The 22,315-nt window shown below is 35.6% G+C and overlaps 3 protein-coding genes, 1 non-coding gene and 1 pseudogene across 16 annotated transcripts; 2 read left to right on the plus strand and 3 right to left on the minus strand.

The window, feature by feature from the left end:
- Positions 1 to 123: 123 nt before the first annotated feature.
- On the plus strand, positions 124 to 3,701 carry LOC112760916 (probable E3 ubiquitin-protein ligase LUL2). The gene is made up of 3 exons (XM_025808150.3): positions 124 to 1,234; positions 2,348 to 2,915; positions 3,283 to 3,701. Exons 1-3 carry the CDS (start codon positions 798 to 800, stop codon positions 3,403 to 3,405), a joined length of 1,128 nt encoding a protein of 375 aa, XP_025663935.1. The 5' UTR covers positions 124 to 797; the 3' UTR covers positions 3,406 to 3,701.
- Positions 3,702 to 3,972: 271 nt separating this feature from the next.
- LOC112760900 (uncharacterized) lies at positions 3,973 to 5,631 on the minus strand (annotated as a pseudogene).
- Positions 5,632 to 9,525: 3,894 nt separating this feature from the next.
- Positions 9,526 to 14,994, plus strand: LOC112760933 (uncharacterized). 13 transcript variants are annotated; one of them, XM_072207653.1, is made up of 10 exons: positions 9,542 to 10,010; positions 10,147 to 10,599; positions 10,693 to 10,831; positions 11,010 to 11,295; positions 11,367 to 11,439; positions 11,527 to 11,617; positions 11,709 to 11,788; positions 11,954 to 12,204; positions 12,398 to 13,242; positions 13,852 to 14,994. In XM_072207653.1, the coding sequence occupies exons 1-9, from the start codon at positions 9,948 to 9,950 to the stop codon at positions 12,450 to 12,452; spliced, it is 1,491 nt and encodes a 496-aa protein (XP_072063754.1). In that variant the 5' UTR covers positions 9,542 to 9,947; the 3' UTR covers positions 12,453 to 13,242; positions 13,852 to 14,994. The 13 variants fall into 13 exon arrangements, with proteins under 13 accessions (XP_072063786.1, XP_025663938.1, XP_072063754.1 ...); XM_072207644.1 differs by having other exon boundaries at positions 13,864 to 14,994; XM_072207663.1 differs by having other exon boundaries at positions 9,568 to 10,010; positions 11,010 to 11,289; positions 13,864 to 14,994.
- A 290-nt stretch (positions 14,995 to 15,284) lies between these two features.
- Positions 15,285 to 15,357, minus strand: TRNAA-AGC (transfer RNA alanine (anticodon AGC)). The gene has a single exon. It is a non-coding gene; the product is annotated as a tRNA-Ala (tRNA).
- Positions 15,358 to 18,279: 2,922 nt separating this feature from the next.
- LOC112760979 (protein indeterminate-domain 7-like) lies at positions 18,280 to 19,056 on the minus strand. Its single transcript, XM_029293956.2, has one exon. It carries the CDS (start codon positions 19,054 to 19,056, stop codon positions 18,280 to 18,282), a length of 777 nt encoding a protein of 258 aa, XP_029149789.1.
- Positions 19,057 to 22,315: the final 3,259 nt, after the last annotated feature.

A 22,315-nucleotide genomic window follows, 5' to 3' on the forward strand; every position in this document is an offset into this window, starting at 1 on the left:
AATGCCAAAATGCACTTGTTGAGGTAAATAATTAACTCTCAAAGCTGTATAAAATCTCGAAACCCTCTCAGCCACATCATGCTTAATTATTTATGGTATTAAATAAGAGTATTATATTAGGAAAATTGGAAAATGACAAAAACCAAAGTAGGGGAAAGAAGAAAAAGAGGAAAAGTGGGTCACTTTATTTTTCATCCCATCCATTTGCTCCATCAATGGTGTTTCTCAAGCTGGCTGAGTGGAGCTTTACGCAACCCCAATTACACCCACCACAACGAATCTCTAATTTCTTTCTTTCTTTCTGTTCTTCCATTTCTATGCAAAATACCCACTCACCATCATTTCCCATCCCCTGTTCTTTTCTTTTCCACCTCTCTCTCACAACATCCCTTACATTTTCACATGGATCAACAACACCCTTTCAATTACCACAACTAATTCAGTGACCCAATTTCCTTAACCCTTAACCCTCTTGTTCAACCCCCAATTTACTCTTCATTCAGCTCAAAGTTCAGTTTTTTAACTGTACTTAAGAAAAAAAAAAAACAGGGGAAAGGGTTCAAAAAAACAAGCTTTACTCTGTTTTTTTTTTTTTTGTTCTTTCTCTTAAATTATGTCATATATTTTTTCAGTAACAGCAAACACCCTTTGAAGCTCCACATCAAAATCAAATACCCAATAAGTTTAACCCTCAATTCTTCCAATCCAACCTCATTTTTCTTCCAATTCAGCTCCGAAGTTTCAATTGGTAGCTCTAGCAGAAGAAAAACGGGGAAAGGGTTTTTGAGAGTGATCATATGGGTAACATAGGAAGTAGTAGTGCCAGCAACCGCAGAAGACACGGTGGTGGCGGTGGCGGAAGTGGACGGAGGATCCATCCTCCACCTCTTCCTCCGCCGCCGGTGACGCCACAGCCGGAAATCACAGCCAATCGGTTCGTGTACCCTGCTGCTGCGACTCCATATCATAACTATCCCGGTTATTATCCGCCGCCGGTGCCTTTGCCGGCACCCTATGACCACCACCACCGGCCCGCGGCGGTGGAGCCGATGTGGGGGCGGTATCCTCCGCCGGCAGCGCCTATGCCTCCGACGCCGTATGTGGAGCACCAGAAGGCGGTTACTATAAAAAATGATGTGAACATCAAGAAGGAAACTTTGAGGATTGAAGCTGATGAAGAGAACCCTGGGAAGTTCCTTGTTTCATTCACATTTGACGCCACCGTTTCTGGGAGGTATGTTTGTTTTAGGGGAAAAATATAGATGTCAATGGTTGGTATGTAGTCATGTTCTATGAATGGATATTATGGCATTGCTTGATTTTTATGAAGCTTAATTGATTAAGTTGGACAAGGTTTGGTGGTTGTTGTTCGTGGTGATGTTTGTGATATGATATGATGTTTACAATGATCATTGATGTTGTAAGATAGTGCAAGATCATGATTGTTGAGCTTATACTGGATTTTATCAACTCACCTTGCTTGTTAGTGTTAATATGGTAAATGGCTTGAATGGACTAATTTATTTATCTTCAATTGATAGATGTTAATCTTATCAGCTCAACCCTTTTGAATTAGAATGATGGTTAACTTGATTTGCGAATTGTAATGAGAATTGAGAACATCCATTTACCAATGTGGAGTAATGTGGGTTGCTATTGTGGACACAACATTTTGCTCTATCTAAGCTATAACGGTGTGTTGAAACAGCATTCTTCAAATGTAAATATTGATATGATCATATATATGAGTCTGCATCTACACGAATGCGCGATAAGTTGATGATTGTAGACAGCTTAATAGTTTGGTTATAGCTTATTTTTTAATTATATTTTCTAAAACTACTAAAATATTTATGTTGCTACTTGCTAGGGTTCAATATCCTTTGCAATTGGGGAAAAACGTGAGTTGCTGCTAAAGATTGCAAACATGAAGATTATCTTCATTTGATAATCAACATTGCTTATAAATTCTACCCTGTGTGCTCTTACTTTGTTTTCTTTTTTTTTTTGGATATATTTTTTAATCTGGTCCCAGACTAGGCATTAGGCAATATAATAAAGTTTTCATCTGTTTGAGAATTTCCTTTAGGTTTTCAAGAATGCTGTTCTCATCCTATAATTGTTTTTTGCATCCTTCTCAGTTATTCCTGTTCAGTGCTTGACCCTTTCACTTATAATATCAACATTTGTTAAGTATATTTACTGTATATTATGTAATGTGATTGAAAGGTCACTTACCTATGCCTTCAATCATATAACCAACTTCAATCTTTCAAGATTATAGATCTGAATATTTTCTGCTATCGTTATTTATTAGTTTGTGTTTCCTTTTGTCTGTATAAAACAGCATTACTATACTTTTCTTTGCAAAAGAAGGTGAAGGCTGCATCCTTACTCCAATGAAGGAAGATTCTCTTCCACCTGTGACTGTACATTTCCAGCAAGGTCTTGGCCAGAAGTTTAGGCAGCCAGCTGGAACTGGTATTGATTTTTTGCAATTTGAGGAGTCCGAGTTATTGAAAGTGGGAGAGATGGATATCTATCCTCTAGTAGTTAAGGCAGATGCAATGTTGGGCGATCATGACGGATCAAATGAGACTCCAAAGCATGGATCAAATGAAACTCGAAATGAAGGATCTAATGAAACTCCAAATGACGGACCTAATGAAACTCCAGTAACAGGTATTACAAACTCGCAGATAACAAAAGCAGTGTTTGAGAAGGAGAAAGGGGAATTCCAGGTGAAGGTTGTCAAGCAGATCTTGTGGGTGAATGGATTGAGGTATGAGCTGCAGGAGATATATGGCATTGGAAATTCAGTGGAGAGTGAAGTGGATGGAAATGACCCAGGAAAAGAATGTGTTATTTGTCTGTCAGAGCCCAGGGATACGACTGTCCTTCCTTGCCGTCACATGGTATTCACTGTCTCCCCTTTTTGGATTAATTTTTCTCTTGATCATTTCATTACTAGAATGATGCCAGTGGTAGTCATGGATATCATTCCATGAGCATCAAGCTACTACGAAGTGATATATGATGTTGTTGGCAAATTTCATCAACTCTACGTGTATGCTCGGTTTGGGGGAAAACGGGACGCAATTTCCATGGATGAGCTCCATGTGTAAAGTCCTTGATATCATATCATGGGTATCAAGTTACAAAGTGATATATATATTTCATTGATGTTTTGCATACTCATGGAGCTCATCATGAAAATTTCCACCCAGAGTTGTTTTGTCTTTCCTCAATATTTCAACTGTGGTCAATCTTCCCTTGTTGTAGTGCATGTGTAGTGGATGTGCGAAGGTTTTGAGGTTCCAGACAAATAGGTGTCCAATCTGCAGACAGCCAGTTGAGAGGCTTCTGGAGATCAAGGTTGGGGCAGAAGCCGAACCTCAGGAGTGAAGAAGATGAAGAAGACAGTGATAGTTGACTCAAGCTTCCTGTACAGTCCAAACTCCAAATTGTGTTATATATATATACTTGATAGTTTGCCTTACTTTCTGGGTTTTTCCCAATAATCACCCCAAAAAGGGGGTAAAAAAATTCTAAAAAAGGAATCTATTTATGACATATTCTGTGACATGGTCAAGCGGCTGGCATTGCACCTGAGTTTGTAAGCTAATGCCTCCACCATGCTTATTTGATTTTGGCTTCCCTTCTAAAATATAATTGAATGCTTTTCTCATTTCTTTGGATGACATCATTTTGTTATATGTATGTATCTATAATTTCATTTATTTTTTGCTTCTCAGGAGACTAATCCCTTTTCGAATGTAGTTAGCCTTTGTTTCGAATCTAAGTTTTCTCTACTTTTATGACTACATCACATCCTTGTCGGTAAATACTAAATAGCTTCATCATGCTCCATAATGACCACAATATCCAAAGTGGAAGAGTAAAGTAAATAGCGATATTTTATTGTCAAAATTGATTCGTCACAAATTACACAAGTATCATCAATACCTAACATTTATAAGCATTTCAATAGATTAGTAACCTTCATTAATTTGTACCAGGAATTATTCGCATTTCATGATACAGGAAATTTACACTTTCCATCAAAACCCAAGTAAGTTACACAAACCATTTATAAATTAACGTGGATATGCATAAGTCATAACATTAGATAAAGTAGTACACAACAGCAACAACACTAAATAGTTCTTTCTCTAATCAAATAAACCATGAACACAAGAATCTGAAAACTCAATAATTACCGAACATCAACCACCTTGTTAGACCCTTGATGCAACTCATCTGCTTCCCACCATTGATGAACATAGACACCACTATCTCTGAGTCCCTTGTAAATATCCATGCAACCTTTTTCTTCCGTGTTTTCTGAGCAGCTGAGAAACAATTCATTAACAAAGCATATGGCTCCACTTTCAAACATATCCCTTAGAAACTTCATTTCAACATTCCCTGCATTCATCTTCAACACCACAAAATCAGCCTGCTGCACTGTCTCTTTGAACCATGCATGGAAGTCAAACTCTTCACCCTTGGAGGACGAGGACAACCCCGGATGATAAACAAAGGTTATGCCAGGCCTTTTCACATGAGACAACAAGATGGAAGTATTGTAGTGAACAAAGTATACATTGAAATCTCTAAAATCAATGGGGTAAGATGGAAAGAACCAATTAGTAACATTGTTAGGCACCCCACCAACTCCAATGTCAATGTACACCAATCTCTTCCTATTAGACATGTTCACAACTTAGGCAAGTATGAGATTCTTTTCTCATGCTCTTGAGATGTTTCCTCATCAGCAAGAGGCTCCATGAGCTCTATAAGAGGCTTGGTGGAGTTCAAACTTGGACAGTCTCCTTGAAGGTGGTGATTGAAGACAAATGCAGAAGAGCTTCTTTTCTTGAAAACCACAAGGGTAATGCCGTTGACAAGAGTGACATCCACAACACTTGAAGATCTCAACATGGATGAAACTGAGGAAGAAGGAGCATGATTGGGACGTATAAGCAGTGCGCCAATTCCCCCAGGCTTGAGGACCCGCTCCACCTCAAGCAGCAGCAATGCAGGCACAGAAACCTTGTCCACATCCTTGGTGAAGACGAAGTCAAAGGAAGAGTCCTGATAGTGAAGCTGAGACAAGAGTGTGTTGTGGCTTAGGGAGACAGCGGTGACACTAGTGAAGCCAAGTTGTCGCATTGCAGAGACAGCAGGCATTGGTGAGGGTTGTCCAACGCAGAGGGAGGTAGCTTTACGGTTCAAGAAGTGGTTACGCAATAGGTGATTGACAGCAGAGGTAGTGAAGTTGGCATGGTTGATGCAGTTGAAGGAGTCCCAGAAGGAGTTGTAGACCCTGCTCTGGAACAAGTAAGAGCCAGAAGTGTTTTGGTTGAGACACTGAAGGTGTGTTTCAGGGGCGAGTGAGGCTGAGAGGAAGTGGAGAGTAGGAAGGAATCGGAGCAAGGAAAGCAAGGAGATAGCAGAGGCAAGGAAGAGTGCACGGAAGAAGAGTGTCTTGGCTATGGATGCTTTGAAGGAAGAGTGGGAGAAGAAGGCCTTGGAAGAATCCATATGTATGTATAATATAAGCATACAACATGTGTCCTATTTAAGCTTCTTTAACATTATGGCTTTATTCAATAAAAATCCCATCATTATCTTTATCGATTCTTTTGATGCATTTGTAATATATGCGATTAATTATATATTAACACCGTACACACAGCATCAATATAATATGCGACACTTTGGACTCTGCATCTTAGGCAACCCTGGACAACCTGGACTTTGCACTTTCTAGTGTCGGGAACACCATAATGTACAAGAAAGCTTCACCACTGCATCATGCTTTCAACCAAACCTTAGCTTTATTCTCATGATAATTTAATAAACTCGCTTTAGAATAGCATCATTGAGCTCATTACCATAGAGCATAATGATCTCAACTACTTTGATTAAGCATGTTAAAGTAAACTATTTAAACTTATCTTCATCTTCTCAAGGAATTAACATACGTGTATACAAATACCCATTTTTTTATTTTTTGCCATGACTCATGATTGAAGAACTTGGTAGTTGAAACGATTGGACTAATATGGGTTTAATATACTGGGCCTACTCTGTTAGCCCAAATTATTCTTTTCTTGTTCATCCACTGTTAACCAGGAGTATGATTTTGAATCTTTTAAAACATGGGCAAAAAAAAAAACTTTTAAAACATATTATCAATATGTTACCATTTTGTCATTATTTAATTACCGTAGCTCTATTTAGTGTGTATTCAGTATTCACGTAATACTATATACAATAATCTTACCATATTAAAATGATCACACATTGATAAAAATATGTTTTAAAAAAGTAGCATCTTAGTGATAAATTCTAGGAATAGTGATAACTAAATACTTTAGCTTAAAAATGATATATATTTAACTCAGCAGAATATGTTAATTATATGATTAATATAAAATGTTTTTGAGAGTAGTTATATATTTAAGTAATTTTGGCAATTAAGTTTAATCAAATTGGCCTAAACCCAATAAAAACTCTTTTTATTATACGTAGCGTGTACACACGTGCTTCACTAACGCAAACGAAACTCCGCTTCACTTTGTGTTTGTTCTTCGTGCGCCTCTTCCTCCTTCTTCTATTGGTGATGTTATTGCTGCATTTTGTTTTTATTTTTTCTTCTCCTTCTTTTTTTTTATGTTATTGTGGTAATTTATTCTTTTTTTTTGTTTGATATTTTTTTCTATTTTTGTTGGTTTTATTTCTCTCAAAAGAATAAATTAAGAAGAATTTTGAAAAAATGAAATAAGAAGAAGACGACGAAGAAAAATATATGAAAAAGGAGAAGAAGACGAAACAAAAGATGATGAGAAGGAGGAAGAAGAGTTTTGAATTGTGTAGGACAAGAAAACCAAATGCACCGAAATTACATAGTGATTGCGACACAATTAACTCAAAAATGCACTAAATTTAAAGGAGTTTTTGAGTTTACAGGATGCATAATTTTTAGTTCATTTCTTATTATACAATGGTGTTGTATAATAATATTTCGGTTCATTTGTAATCCAAGTGTATTGTCGATGAACTATTTGTCCCAAAAGTTGGGATGAATTTCAAGATAAATTGAATGGAATAAAATAGAATCTAATGCAATTGAATAAAGTGATAATGAATAATTTTATTCTTCGTTGTTAAAAAATTTGGTCAATACTTATCCACAGCATAAAGTGAATCTCAATTAACACACAAATGAACTGAAATTAGTTCAGATTTGAACAAGCAGTAAAAAAACTCAATCATCAACAAAAACACATCAAATTCATTTTTTGATCCAAATGAACCTCAATTAAACTAAAAAAGAACCGAAATTACTTAAGGAATAAAAAATTTGGTCAATACTTATCAATAGTATCAAGTGAACCTCAACTAATTGACAAATAAATCGAAATAAGTTCAAATTTGAACAAGTAGTAAAAAAGATTTAATCATCAACAAAAACACATCGAATTTATTTCTGGATCTAAATGAACCTTAAATAAACTAAAAAATGAATCAAAATTATTTAATGATGACACCAAAGAAAATCAGAACCAATAAAAATGTTAGCAAAATGTTAGTGTTGTTAGTAATGATAATAACGAAAAAAAAAGAAAAAGACGACAACGTAGCATCAAAGAAAAAGATGAAGCGACGGCAAGATGTAGAGCTTTATTCAATATTTTACATTCGTATCTATTGAAATTAATATAGAGAAAAATAAATTAGAAGAAGAGAAGAAGAATCTGTATGTGTAAATTTAAAAAAGAAGATAAAGAAAAAAAAACAATAACATTAAAACGTATGCATATATATTTAAAATATTTAGTTTAATTGGACTTAGAGTTATAATAACTTAGATGTAAAATTTTATTCAATATCTTTACATTCGTATGTATCGAAATTAATATAAAGAAAAATAAGCTAAAAGGATTTCGGTCAGCATGAAGACAAATTCATCATCTCAAACGAGATCAAGTGGCAAGATCAAATGCAAATTGGATTTTATCATGGGTTATTGTTTTCTGTCCTTTTCTTTTGGTCGGGGGTTAATTGTTTCCTAAGTTGTTAGTACCATCTCGTTGACCCTCCAAAATAGGAACATCTCTGCACAAGATGCATAATCCAATAAGCATAACATAAGCTACCAACGAATCATTGACATTTTGACATATCGAAGCTGTGGCGTATGGAATTATTATTAATTCAACTGAAAATTGTTTGATTACGAAATTAGACATATTATAAATCTCAACAAATATAAATTATTTAAGTATGATATGAGAAGATAATAGCATTGAATTTTAAGAAAAAGGTAAACGTATTTTGATAATATTTTTTAAAATTTTCTCCTCACAAAAGAATTTATTTTCATCATTTGAATATTTGTCTAGTACCTGGTTCCAGCATATATATCCACGTAAGTATACACTTATATTATAGTTTTATTTGAAATTTAAAGTTTTTCTCTATACAACGTATAGAGTATATAATTGTGAACAAATAAACATGCTGATGCGGTTCGTTTTGTTGTGACTTGTCAGATATATATATATATATATATATATATATATATATATATATATATATATATATGAGTTGTAGTTATTATTATATTCATTTCTCGAGTTTTTTCCTATGTTAGGTTTACTGTAAAGCAAATTGCTAAAACGTTCTTCGGAGATCAGGTATATACAACTAAGTCAACGTTGATATAACATTTTCTAATGATTAGGGGGCCATGAGTAGAGGCCTAGAGCAATAGGATGATGATGTTTGCACACTAAAATGTTTATATTGTTATGAGTTATGACTATGATTATAATATACACCTTTCTATCTGTTTGGAAGAGAGAGGAAGCTAAGATATAACATAGTTTATGTATGTTTGAAAGGAAATAATAATACTACTAAAATATATAAAAATAATGTGCAAACATGAATATGGATTTAGTGGCATGTTTCATGAAGAAGTTTTGAAAGATCTGAATTTGTGATAACTCATGCCACTCAAATAATAGTCAAAATTAAATGACTATGGTCTTGTAAGTTGTAATTGTGGTTAGTCCACACACACAATTTGCACGAAAATGTCCCCACTTGGATAGATATCACCTAGATCACGTCTTCCACCTAATAGGCTAAAACAAGATTATGACCCTTAAAATTTCACCCCTTAATTAATTGAATTATAAAAATATCGTAATAAAAAATGTTATATATAATTATCTATGGAGTACAAATTTCGTACCAATGCCTCCCTTTTAAATAACTACATTAGATGTAGATCTAGAGAAAGAGAGGTTAACACGTCCTTATTGAAAAACAATTAGTCAACTAGCAAACAATATATAGGAGGATTAATAGAAAATTGAGATGGAAACAATAATTAGCAAATCACCCTTATTAAATAATCCATTGATCATTCCGAATCATGTTAATTGCTGTGGTGGAAATAATTATTGATAATATATTTTAAAAACCTTGCATTGTGAGGTAGAATACAGTGATACCCGCCGCTAATATACAAATATTTGAAAGTTGACTAAGTATACGGCAGGTAGTGCATTCTCTTATTCTCTGTTTCTTAATTTAGGTTCCAGGTTCCAACCGAAAACAATAATTAAAAAGAAAAGGTAATACATAAGAGTGATGTTGAAGCCGCTGAATACCATATACCAAGTATATGATATGATATATATTTTAAATTAAGAAGGAAAAAATAATAATATGAAAGATGTGTAGTTGAAGGTCATAGCATCTCCATGGTGCCACTCTTCTCCACGCTTTACTATATCCAGTTTGTGATTCTTCCTTCTATCTCTCATGATCAAAGGAACAAGAAGGTCTTATTGTTATTATTCCCGTCAGGACCATAATAAGCACTAGTTGTATGTGCTGCTTTTGTTGTATTAAATTATTGCATTATGGAGACTGAAGCTCCTGAAGACAGAGAGGATAACAGAGCTGATGACGACACAATCGAAAAGGTACTCCTTCTTGGCTTTCTTATGATTGTTGTTTGATTCATCTGCCATTTCATTGATCATAACCTCCTCCATTTTGGCGAATAATAGGTTTTCGCAGTCTTACATGTTCCTTAGTAAGTTTTCCTTTTGCTTCTAGGGTCCAGAATCATTTGAAATAACTGAGGAACTCTCAAGTAGACGACATGGGACTAGGAAAAGCCTCATCTTGGAGATTCCAACAACAAGCACTGTGGATGAAGATTTTGTGAGGATAAACATGCCTCTAACTCCTCCTCCAAGAAAAGTGGCCTTTTCACCATGTCCAAGCCCTTCAGCATCAAGGAATAGATCAACTATGAAAACTTTATTTCCCAAACTCACTTTAAAAATCAGGAGCACAAGCTCACAGCAGATCGAAAATGCTGCTTTTCTTGCACTCGAAGGTTCACCAAAGGTGGCACCAAAGAAGCCTCTTCTTCCGAGGACATTTTCACTTACAAAGTTGATCACCCCTAGAGGGAAGAACACGGCATCCTTGCCTGTAACACCGATTGCTCACTCTAATCCAGGGTCCACACATGGAGGAAATGCTGCTTATCTAGCTTCAATTGTAACTACCTTTGCAGCTTTTGCAGTAGACTTGTGCTACATGTGCTTGCACACTTCTCCACCATTGGATTCTTATCTGATCCTTATTTTGCAGGATAAAGGGATCCAATTACCAATGCATCGTTCTCGTTCAGTTCCAATACTTAACAAGGCAGGGAGCACAAGTGTAGGTGGAATGTTTCGTATAATTCCAACCACACCAACATCAGCGACATCTCCATCTGGTGATAGTGGTAACATACCAACACTTTCCTCACATGTTTGTATTATAATAAACCTTTTCGAAAATGAAATTCACCTTCTGTACACACTATATACAATCTCTTATTATTCATGACCAAACAATCAGGAACTGCTCCATGTTTATTGAATTCTACTAACCAACTTGTTAATGTGAGGGTTCCTATTCAGTTGAGAATGAGGATGGTGGTGAAGATATTCCCGAAGAAGAAGCTGTTTGTAGAATTTGTATGGTTGAATTGGGGGAAGGTGCTGATGATACTCTTAAATTGGAGTGTAGTTGCAAAGGTGAACTTTCACTGGCTCACCAACAATGTGCAGTTAAATGGTTTAGCATTAAAGGAAACAGAACATGTGATGTTTGCAAGCAAGAAGTTAAGAACTTACCTGTGACTCTCTTGCGGCTTCAAACTGCACCTAGAGGGCAGCATGCTGAGATTTCTCAAACAAGGCAAGGGTAAATTATTGCTTTGCTTCTCTTTATTTTTTCCAACATGTGACAACAGAGTTAATGCAAAGAATTTTCAGGGTTTGGCAGGATGCTCCCATTCTTGTAGTTGTCAACATGCTGGCTTACTTTTGTTTTCTTGAGCAGCTTCTTGTGAGTGTAACTACTAACTATTCTTGGTCTTGGATGATGGTTCCCTATGAGCCACACATGAATCCTAATGTTATTGATTGGTGACAGGTTTCAAGTATGGGCTCTGGTGCTGTTGCCATGTCTCTTCCATTTTCTTGTATACTTGGTCTTCTTGGTAGCATGACATCTACAACAATGGGTAGGGCTTATTGTACCTTTAGGTAACACTTCTTCACCTGAATTTTTGCCTTTGTTACCACTACACTGATTCCTCCAAAATTTGTTGTTAGTGAGGAGAAATCATGTTTGGGTTTATGCAACTGTGCAGTTTGTTCTGGTGGTTGTCAGTGGACACCTTTTCTATTCATTGGTAAGAAATCCATTTTACAAACATGTTTACAGTAAAAGAAATATATAGAGGCATTGTTTTTAAAAAACCAGAAATTGCATGATGCAATCTTCTTCTAATATAAGGTAATTCGATACTTCTGTTTTTTGTTTCCAAGTAATTTGATACATTTATTTGGGATGGCAGGTTCATATGCAAGCTGTTCTAGCTATTTTGCTTGCCACATTTACTGGCTTTGGGGCTGTGATGTTTGTAGCTTCTGTTCTTGCTGAGATATCAAATTGGAGGAGAATAAGTCTTGGTCAGTTGAATCAAGAGGAGGCAGTGGCACCTGATGAATCATCTTCAGCAGGTCATCATCAATCTGAGGCTCCTGAAAGTAATTTGAGAGATTCCCCTCTTATGCATGTGAACCAGCTAAATGTGCTCCCACTCGGGTAATTCTCTTGAAGGATGCACCAGCAAGGTGTTTATGTCTAATGTAGTATATAGAGTACATATTGTATAGAAATTTGAGCACATTATACTTTAGTTGTGTTTGTTTTTGCCATGTTACATGAGAAGTGTTTATTTGTACTTACTTTGGCTTCATACACTGAATCGATACGTACTTGTTCATGGTACATATAGGAATAGACATGTAATGACATTGGTTTGCAAGAAAGATGCTAATCCTCTAAAGTGAATGTCTCTGAAAGGATGCATAAAACGCTTCTCCTTGAGGCTGGTAGCTAACAAGGTCTCTCGTCGAAGGGGAACTATAAGCTCATCAGTTTCGAGTTCCGATGGAGTTACCTGATGAGTAATATGAATGGAGTTGCTGTGTGCCACCCTGACCCAACGATCTTGTTCATTAGGAATTGAAATTCCCGTTATTTGTCTGAAAAACAACAAACACTATTTGCTTTGGGGAGATCGAAGAGTGAAGAAAATTTAAAAATATAAGAAAATAATTTAATTTTTTTAAAAAATAAAAGAAGATAAAAGACATTTTGCATTGTCTTGGTCAAAGTATGGGCTATGAACTGTCTCCTCTGGTGACTAAGCCCCAACCCCAACCTCTGTCTTTCTCCTTAGCTCAGCCACTCACTCTCTACCTCACTCACTGCACGCTCACGGCTCACCACGCTAGCCAACCACGGAGGTCATCGTTCGCCACTCTCCCGCCGGATTAACTGCCTCTTCCCCGCGCCACGGCTCGCGTAGTCGCGTCTGCCTCCTCCGTCTCTGTGGTCCCCGCCGCTTGGCTCCGTCTCGTGCCTCGCCTTGCCTCCTCTGCAATCTCTGCTTTGCTCCTCTTCGAAGCTCTCTCTCTATCTCTCTCGCCTGCTTGCCGTCACCGTTGGCTCCTATGCCTCGTCCCCGCACCGCTTGTCTTAGTTTGCCTCTACTTCCTCTATGCGTCTTCTTCCTCTGCTCATGATACATCCTCGTTCCTCCGTCACCGTCTTCTTGCTTCTGCTTCTGCAGTGTGGGTGAGTTCACTGACTTCACTCTTCACTGAGTTGAGTTTTTTTTTTTTTTTCAGTTTTTATTCTATAAACTTATTATACTGAGTTTTTTCAATTTTAAATTTTGATGTAGGTTTAGATAATTTGCTTAACTTGATGTAATTAGTTATTATTGATTAGAATTAGATAATTGGTTCATTGCTTGCAGCCTCAGTTTGTGTTCATCATCATGAATCTATGAAATACACGTTCAACTTCGTGTTTCTTTTTTTTTTTTTTTAATTGACTTCATTTTGTTGTGTTTTTTGTTTCAAGATTAACCGCAAAATGCTTATTTCAGTTAAATGCTTATTAGTTATTAATGTTCAGATTCAATCGTTCATTTGGAGTGTCATGATTGAATTCACATTTTCTCGTTTTGGCAATGCTTGATTCGTTGTTTTGAAAGATTTGCAATATGGAGAAAGATACATGTACTAGTGCTGCTCTGCACTGATGCGCTCATTCATCTCTCTCTCTGTTATTTACCTCTCTTAGTTCAATCTATGTCACTCTTCCATACTATATACAGTTATACACATACGTTACATGTATCTATTAATTTCTCTATGAAATATGATTAATTTCCAGCAGATTGTATAATAGGTAGTCCTTCAACAAGTGGATAATTTTATTGGCTCATGAACGCAAGACTCACGCAAGACCGTCAAACATAGGGCTGGTGATAAATGCTTTATGCCTACTTGTGTGTATAATGCTCTTATCGCGATCAGGTGAATTCTTTGTTCGAGGATCTTGATGAGAGTATCATTACACGTCTATTGGTGTCATGGATGCTTTTCAAAAGAATGGAATGATCCGCGAAATGGAATCAGTACTTGCTCGATTGAAAAGCCATAAGCGTAAGCTCTGACTTGACTATCTTTAATTTGCTCATCAATGCATACGGGAAGAAGCAGGAATTCGATAAGATGGAACAAGTATTCAAGAGTTTGTTGAGGTCCAAGGAGAAACCAACACTGCCTACGTTTAATTCCATGATTCTGAACTATGGCAAGGCACGATTGAAGGAGAAAGCAGAAAATGTTTTCAGAAAAATGACTGACATGGTTTATAAACCAAGCTTTATCACTTACAAAAGTCTCATCTACATATATGGATACTGTGATTGCATTTCCAAAGCTAGAGATTTATTTGAAGGGCTAATTGAGTCAAAGTCTCAAATAAAAGCATCAACCCTAAGTGTTATGCTTGATGTTTACCGCATAAATGGTTTACCATTGGAAGCAGATTCTCTGTTGGAGAGGGCAATTACTTTTCAAGTATTTCCTGATGCTTCAACATATAAGCTTCTTAGGGTTTACACTAAAGCCAACTTGAAGGAGCTTGTGGATAAATTGCTAAGGCATATGGATAGAGATGGTATTATCCCTAACAAGAAGTTCTTCCTAGATGCTTTGGGATCTTCACGAGACAAGTCAAAATCTGCTATTACTGCTGTAACTCATTCAAATAGCTTCGCAGAACCTCAGCTGAACACGTAGTTGGTAATTCACATCAAGAATTTCAGCTAAGGTGATATGGTATGTTATTGTGACTTTGCCATCACTAGTTAAATGTTTAAGTTTTGATTTAGTGAAATTGTTATTCTTTGTTTATACTTTTGTTTTGTAAATAGTTACTACTGTATTCTTTTTTTTTTCCCCTTGTTTTGTTCATTTGGATTTAGTATAGTGAATTTGGCAAAGTGATTGGTGCTGGAAAGCAATAAGTAAATCAATGACTTACAAAATGAAATTTCGATTAATGATATTATTGACAATACAAGAGTAATGATAATTGCATTTGAAACAAAGACTACAAGTCTGACTTGTAACATTCTGCTCAAAAATGAAAAATTAATAATTCAATAAATCGATCAAGGCAATTTGTTGAGAAGATATATAACGTTAATAACAATCTTGAACTAATATTGTTTATGCACTTTCAAGTGTTGATTGTATGAATTTTGTTTTTGACTCAAAATGAAGAAGTCGCATCATCAGTATAGAAAACATGAATAAAATTGGAGATGCGGGGTATCGATCCCCGTACCTCTCGCATGCTAAGCGAGCGCTCTACCATCTGAGCTACATCCCCATGACTGCTTATTTTATCGAGTTTTAGTTTACCATTCTTCTGTTCAAACTATTATTACTATTATTGTTGTTACAAAAATAGAAGAGTTTTATTTCTTATTATTTGGTTATGATAATCTAAACAGCTAGTAGTTATGGTGGTCAGTGTCTAGTGTAGATAGACATGCATAACATCAATCAGTAATGATTTACTGGTATTTGCATCGTTTTCGGGACTATTCAATCCAAATTGGAAAGACTCAGACACACACTTTATAGTTACTGTGTATGCAGAGAGCTACAAGCATTAGACGATAGTAACCACGAACTGTCAAAGCAAAGAAGCAGTAGCGTCAAATTCAATCGCTTTGACCACGAATTCAGCTGACCTTGATTTTCAACTTACAAGGTCTAGTGGTAATTATACTAGGAATAATTAAAATATGATTTTCAGTTAGCTTATTATTAGCTTCAACTACTACTAGCACGGTGTAGTTGATGACACTTGACAAATCAATATCAAAATCAAATTAAAGGGATTACTTTCACTGTTTCAATCGTGTCCTTGGCCTTGCCATCGTTACGAGAGAATCAGGGTGTATGTACCATTTAAAAGCCAGTCTGGCACCTACATTGTAGATTCTCCCAAGCTAGTAACTTAACAAGTACATACTCTTCTGTGTCTTTCTTCACTTCCTATCTACCACAAATAATGCTTAATTTAAATGCATAATGAATAATAATAAGTGATCTGCTAGTTATAATTCAGTCTAATTATGTCTATAAATCGAAATTTAAACACAATAATAAACGTGATTTATTTTTAGTTAGAAAAAATCTTGTTGATAATAATCTGCTCAAAAATAAATTAAGATATCAAAAAATAAGTAAATATTTTAATTTTTCTAAAAAAGTAACATTCTATAAATTTCAAACTCTGTAAAAAAATATGTTACTTACTTTAAGTAACATCATATTCATCTTCTCTTCTTATTAATTTGAGCATCAGAGTACTTTTATAGATATTTTTGCCAACTTTTTCCATCTCAAGCAAAAACAAGCTCAATTCTTGAATAGGACGAGTTATATCTTACCCCAGAAAAACAATAAGTATACATTCAAAAGTTTCTAAATCTTAATATTTATCAACTTTTATAATATATATATATATATATATATATATATATATATATATATATATATATATATATATTCCAAATTTCCAATACTTGTTAAGTTTAAAATTTTTGAACAAGTATATATGTTTTTAAGAATATTTAATGGATGAAAAAAAGAAAAAAATAATACTTTTTACAATACCCTTAACCTGCTGCTTGTGTAATAGGACAAAGGTGATCTATATACTAAAGTACTTTACTCGGGGAATATCTAAAAAATTTGTATATCTATAATTTGTCGTATGGTGGAATAATTTTTCATCTACCAGAATTGGTGATGAAAAGACCACATCACCTGAAAACACCACTGAATTATTAACAGAAAAGTTGGCAAGACATATCCAAAGGAATCAGATTGTGATAAGGTTTCAACCAGCTACGTACTGTAATAATATACTATTTCTTTTCTTCTTTCTTCCGATTAACCCCGCCATGCCAGTAGAAAAGGATTTGAATTTTGACGGTCAACACGAGAATAGTATGTAGTACGTAACATGTGTTTTTGGCGTTTCACATAAAAATTAACCAGAAATAGAATAATATACTATCTCAATGTGCTTATAAAATCAATTTCTTTTCATTTTAAAAAAATATTGTTTCCCTCCACTACTTCTCCCAACAAGTTTAGATAGAAGATAAAACAAGAATTTGGAAAAATAAAAAATAAAAAGCATATGCATGATTTGAGGGGTGTTCCCTATTCCCTTTAATTTAGTCATCTCGTTAGAGAGACATGCATATAGTAGTGGTCCCTACTCCCTACTCCCTACTACAATTAATAGGTTACACTGTGAGGAGTCTATATTTGGTCTTCTCTTCCTACCCATCATTATATTATGCTTCATGAACCTCAGCTAGCTCAATTTCTAAATAATTCTACTCTAAAAGGAAGATATGTAAGTTATCATGGCTTTGCTATTTGAACATTAACAGAATATAGACATGAGAGTGGAATAATATATATAAATAAACTAGTAGAGAAAATGTTACAAAGCTCGTAAGTCCTATTTGGTGACCATTTTAAAATAAAGATATAGAACTGTAGGACTAAAACTTTGTATCTTACTTATATTCACCTTACTCTTATGTCCACATATTCTACATGTTGAAGATCAGAAGAACATTTCTAACCATGATATAACATGAAATTGATGATAGTTGCCGCAAAATAAAAAACAATTCACTAATTGGTAGTGAATTGGGTGAGCCCCATGGAAGAAGCAAACTTTGCAAGCTCTTGTGGTAGGAACTGATGAAGGCCAGCGGGTCCTTCACCAGCACCGCTGACCCGAGAAAATCTCTCGTCAAGTTATGTTCCATCGACGCTGAGTTTGAACCGGCATGATGAGGGAGCTTCAAGTTCCCCGCAGGATCCGTGGTACTATTTTGAGCTGCAGTTTGCATAACTAGGTGATCATAAGTGTTGGAAGAATGCGTGAATGAGCTGAAGCTACTAGTTGAAGCAAAATCCCCAGCATGAGCATTATGGTTTGAATTATTAGATGATGAGGAGGTCATTACCCCAAAAGTAGCACTGAAAATGGAAGGAGTGGTGGTTGATCTTGTGGAACCCATCTGAGCTGCTTTCTGAAGAAGTGCGGTTGCTGACATGGGAGATAATTGGTTGTTATTGTTATCGGTGGTGGTGCTTTGACCGTCAGAAGTATAAATAGAAGCCAAGTTATCTGATGATTTTCCAATAGCAGGTAGTGAGGAGGAAGAGAGTGAAAGGTGGTTTGCACTATTACTATTGTGGGTGAAGTTATTCATTTGCACAATGTCAGGTAAAGGCAAGGAAGAAGACGCATTGTGATGATAGAGTCCGACAAGATTACTATTATCATGAGAGGAAGTGGCGTGTTGTTGATGATGGTTGAGCCATAGGGATAAGTTAGGGGAGTGATTGAAATGAAGAGGAGGAATGAGGGCATGAGAAGGAGGAGGAGGTGGTTGTTGGGTGTGGAAATTGAGATTTGTAGTGGAGGGGGAAGGAGAAGGGAGGAGGTCTCGAGAGCCAAAGCATCGCAGAAAGCTCTGTGGGTGATGAAGCTATCCTTCCTGGAGAAGAGGGTGCCGCAATCACATTTGTACTCGCGAGTGCCGCAGGTCTTGCTGTGAGCCTTCCAATCGGATTGGACGGCGTACTTCTTGGAGCACTTGTGGCACTTCCACTTCTTCTCGCCGTGCTTCCTGCTGAAGTGCTTCTTGATGCCGGTGAGGTCACCCAGGGCCCTGGAGGCGTCGTGGTGGACGCAGCTCTTCTCCGGGCAGATGTACACCTTCTTCCTCACGGGCTCCTTGTTGGATCTCTGCCTCAGCTTCCATGGCAGGTTGTGTCCCCTCCTGTGCAGCTGAAGGTTCTGGTCCCTCTGGAACCCTTTGCTGCATATCTCGCATATGAACCTGTTTGTGGCCATTAGCGTCTTGGGCGACAGCGCTATTACCTCCGCTTCCGGGTCTGGTGTTCCTGGATGGTTTCTCTTTTTCTTCTGGATTACTCCTCCTTCTTCACTCCCTTTATTATTAGGGTTAGGGTTCATCATTTCAGCTTCAGGGATCGGAATCGATTTTAATTTTGGATGCTTCTCTCTTTCTCATCACTGCTATATATCCTCAAAGACGCTGACACCCATATATCTTCCTGGCCCACCCCTGTACTCGCAATTCATACTTTCTCATGTATGTCTATGTCTATGTGTATATAAATAATTAAGGTGTCAAACAACAAACAAGGCACATAAAGAAATGAAGTCGAGTATAAAACTAGCTATAGTATGGTATTTCACTATTTCTCTCTCTTTCTCACACACAATTAATGTGAAATAGTAATGTGTCTTTGTGTTTGAGACTTGAGAGGGGCTGCCTTTTCGCCTACTAAACAATAATGAATAATAATATTTGAATATGTTGGGGAATTGTTGTATACTCTATATATGTATATATCTTTTAATATTAATAAAAGGCTTTTAAAGTACTAAACCTTTTCTTAAAGGTGAATAAATTAAAATGATGTTGCTGCGGATGAATATCTCGAGAGGTGAATCATAGTAGTAGACTAGCTGGTAGATGTGTGTTTGACTCCTTGTGTTGTGTATGTAGGAAATCAAGGTTCAAAATATTGTTGCGTGCCTCTTCGCAAGAAAAAAGTCTCTTGCCTTTTATTTCACACTTTATCAGCTCTGCCCTCTGGAATCATTAACCCATAATTACGGCGACCAACACTACCTTTCTTATTGTCATGCTAGCTTAGAGATTAGATTAAATCAGTCAACAGAGAAAGAGAGAGGCACCCTCAGATGACGATCCAGGGTCAGAGATATATCAGATTTTCAATGCAACGTTATTTCTCTCGTCTTTGTAACGGAAATTTTTTCTTGTATATATAGGATAGTAAACGTTTCACGCATAGCACCGTCCTTCTTTAATCATTTCTGTATCTGTAAAATTAAATATAAAAATCTTATTTTATTTGGATTTTGAGATTAAATCTACTCAGATTTTTTATGTTATAATTGTACGTGTTATCCATTTCAAATATTAAGGTATGCCTAGGCCATATCTCTATTTGTGTTGTATGATAATGTAGCAAATAGGAAGGTTTGTAACATAATGTATGTATATATATGTGTATTTGAAAACCTTTTTCGTAGGTGTATAGTATTAGTGAAATAATTGATGTTTATTTGTAGATATAATATAATAATGAGGGTGTGTAGGGAGGGTTCTCGTTTCCCAAAGCAAGTAAGGTGATAGGACCGTCCGTGATACCCCTGTCAGTGTGTGTGTGTGAGAGAGAGTAGGGGACCCCACAAAAATATTAGTGTGGGATACCTTTCATCAGGCACCGTCCAATGAACTGCTAATGCTATACCCATCCATGTTCTAGCTACACTCTCATAAGTCTAATGCTAACACCACTCAAATTAAGAACTAAGAACTAATATGTATGTATATCTTCACATTTTCATTTAAATTAAAGTCAACAAGTCTATTATAAAAAAAAAAAAAAAATATTGAAAAATGAAAAAAATAATGTAATCATTTTATGACAAGTTATTATGGTGTGAGTCATATATATGTTGAAAAGTCATTTTTTTTTAACTTGTAGTATAGTACAGTTAGTTTGCTAGCATCTTCAGGTACAGAAGGGAAGTGCAAGTGCAGCTAACGAAAGAGAAAGAGAATCTAAGGTTATAAATATAAAAGAAGTATATGTCATTAAGAAGACAGGTATAACAAGTCAAGAAGTAGCTATCCTCCACATAGAACGTAACAAGACACTAATTTGTTGATATGTAGGTAGATGTACACGCATACAATTTACGTTAGGTTTGCAAGGAAACGTGCATGTCTGAGAATATATATGATGGTATGTATTGAATGATATATTGTTTGGTCATGACGATGAAGACGTTACTTATTAGCTTCCATAAAGCCTAAGCTTGCTGGTGGGATGCCCCTCCTACTTTGTAGCACAGCACTGTCTTAACTCTGCTACTTGTGATGATTGTGATATATGTATGCACATAATTTATTGCCCCCTTTTTTTTTTAATTTTAGTATCAATCCATCATTTTAATTTGCTTGTGAATAATAATAAAAAGGTGGATATTATCATAAAAATTTTATAATTATTTTTATGTGAAGATGTTTTTTTATCATTAGATAATAAATTATAGGATTTAATTTTAATATATGTTATAAAGATATTTTTTTTTAAGTGTAACTAAATAAACAAAGCATATTTTTAATGTAAAGATTTTCATAAGAAAATAGTTTTAACATTTTCTAATAAGAATAATGTATAAATTATTGTAAAAAGGAATATTTCCAACTAACCACTTACTTAAGGATAGATCTGATCTGAGGATTGCTTGAGTGACGAAGACATTTTACCTCACATACACAGTATAGCAGTGTCCACTCCCTTCCATTATTGATGATGAGATATATAACTACATGACGATATCATCACCAATCCAAGACCAATATATATGTTTCTTTTAATTTGTTGGGCTCGCTAGCTAGAATTATTAATTGATCCAATCCAGCTTCAACTATACTATATATATCTACTTTAATTATAGTTTATACCAAATAATAATTATTATGCATTAAAATTCTCTGGGTAATGGAATCATTTTGTAGTGGAAATCTATAGATCATGGCATTGTCTATTTTAGTTCTCTGCCCAGTTCCAGTCACGTGACTAAGGTTTACATATATAGCTTTGATATTTTTTGTATATTCAGATTCCTCGGCATAACTTTTTCGGTGTCTATCACCAGTAACCCTATATATACTGCACTGCCTGCGTGTCTCATGTATGTGTGATCGAAATTTGGCATCATCACAACAACATTGACCTTTTTCATTCCCATCTCAACTAAGCCTATTTCCATTTCCATTAGGGTCAATAATTAATAAGAGTGAGGATTGATACATATACTATATATTCCATAGGCGGCACCATTGTATCTCAAAGGACCTTAAATTTTCTCATTCATCTCCAATCGGATCCTTCTTATTCCACTTGGTCCATATGCACAATTAACATAGATTAGTTGACTTTATTTACCGTCCTAACAAGCATAATAAGCCTAATATTTTTAAATAACCAACTAACACAAGGACCATTCTATGTTGTTCATACCCCTTTTTGAAGAATAATTCACATTCATATAAACATGAAGAAGAATATTTATGTTATCTATATATAGCTCATCAGCTAGTTTTTTGAGACCATATATATGATATCTACATACGTAATTAGTCTGGCCCCATTTAATCTAATCAATGGTT

This window comes from Arachis hypogaea, chromosome 2, assembly GCF_003086295.3.
Source record: "Arachis hypogaea cultivar Tifrunner chromosome 2, arahy.Tifrunner.gnm2.J5K5, whole genome shotgun sequence".
NCBI classification, from domain to species: Eukaryota; Viridiplantae; Streptophyta; class Magnoliopsida; order Fabales; family Fabaceae; genus Arachis; species Arachis hypogaea.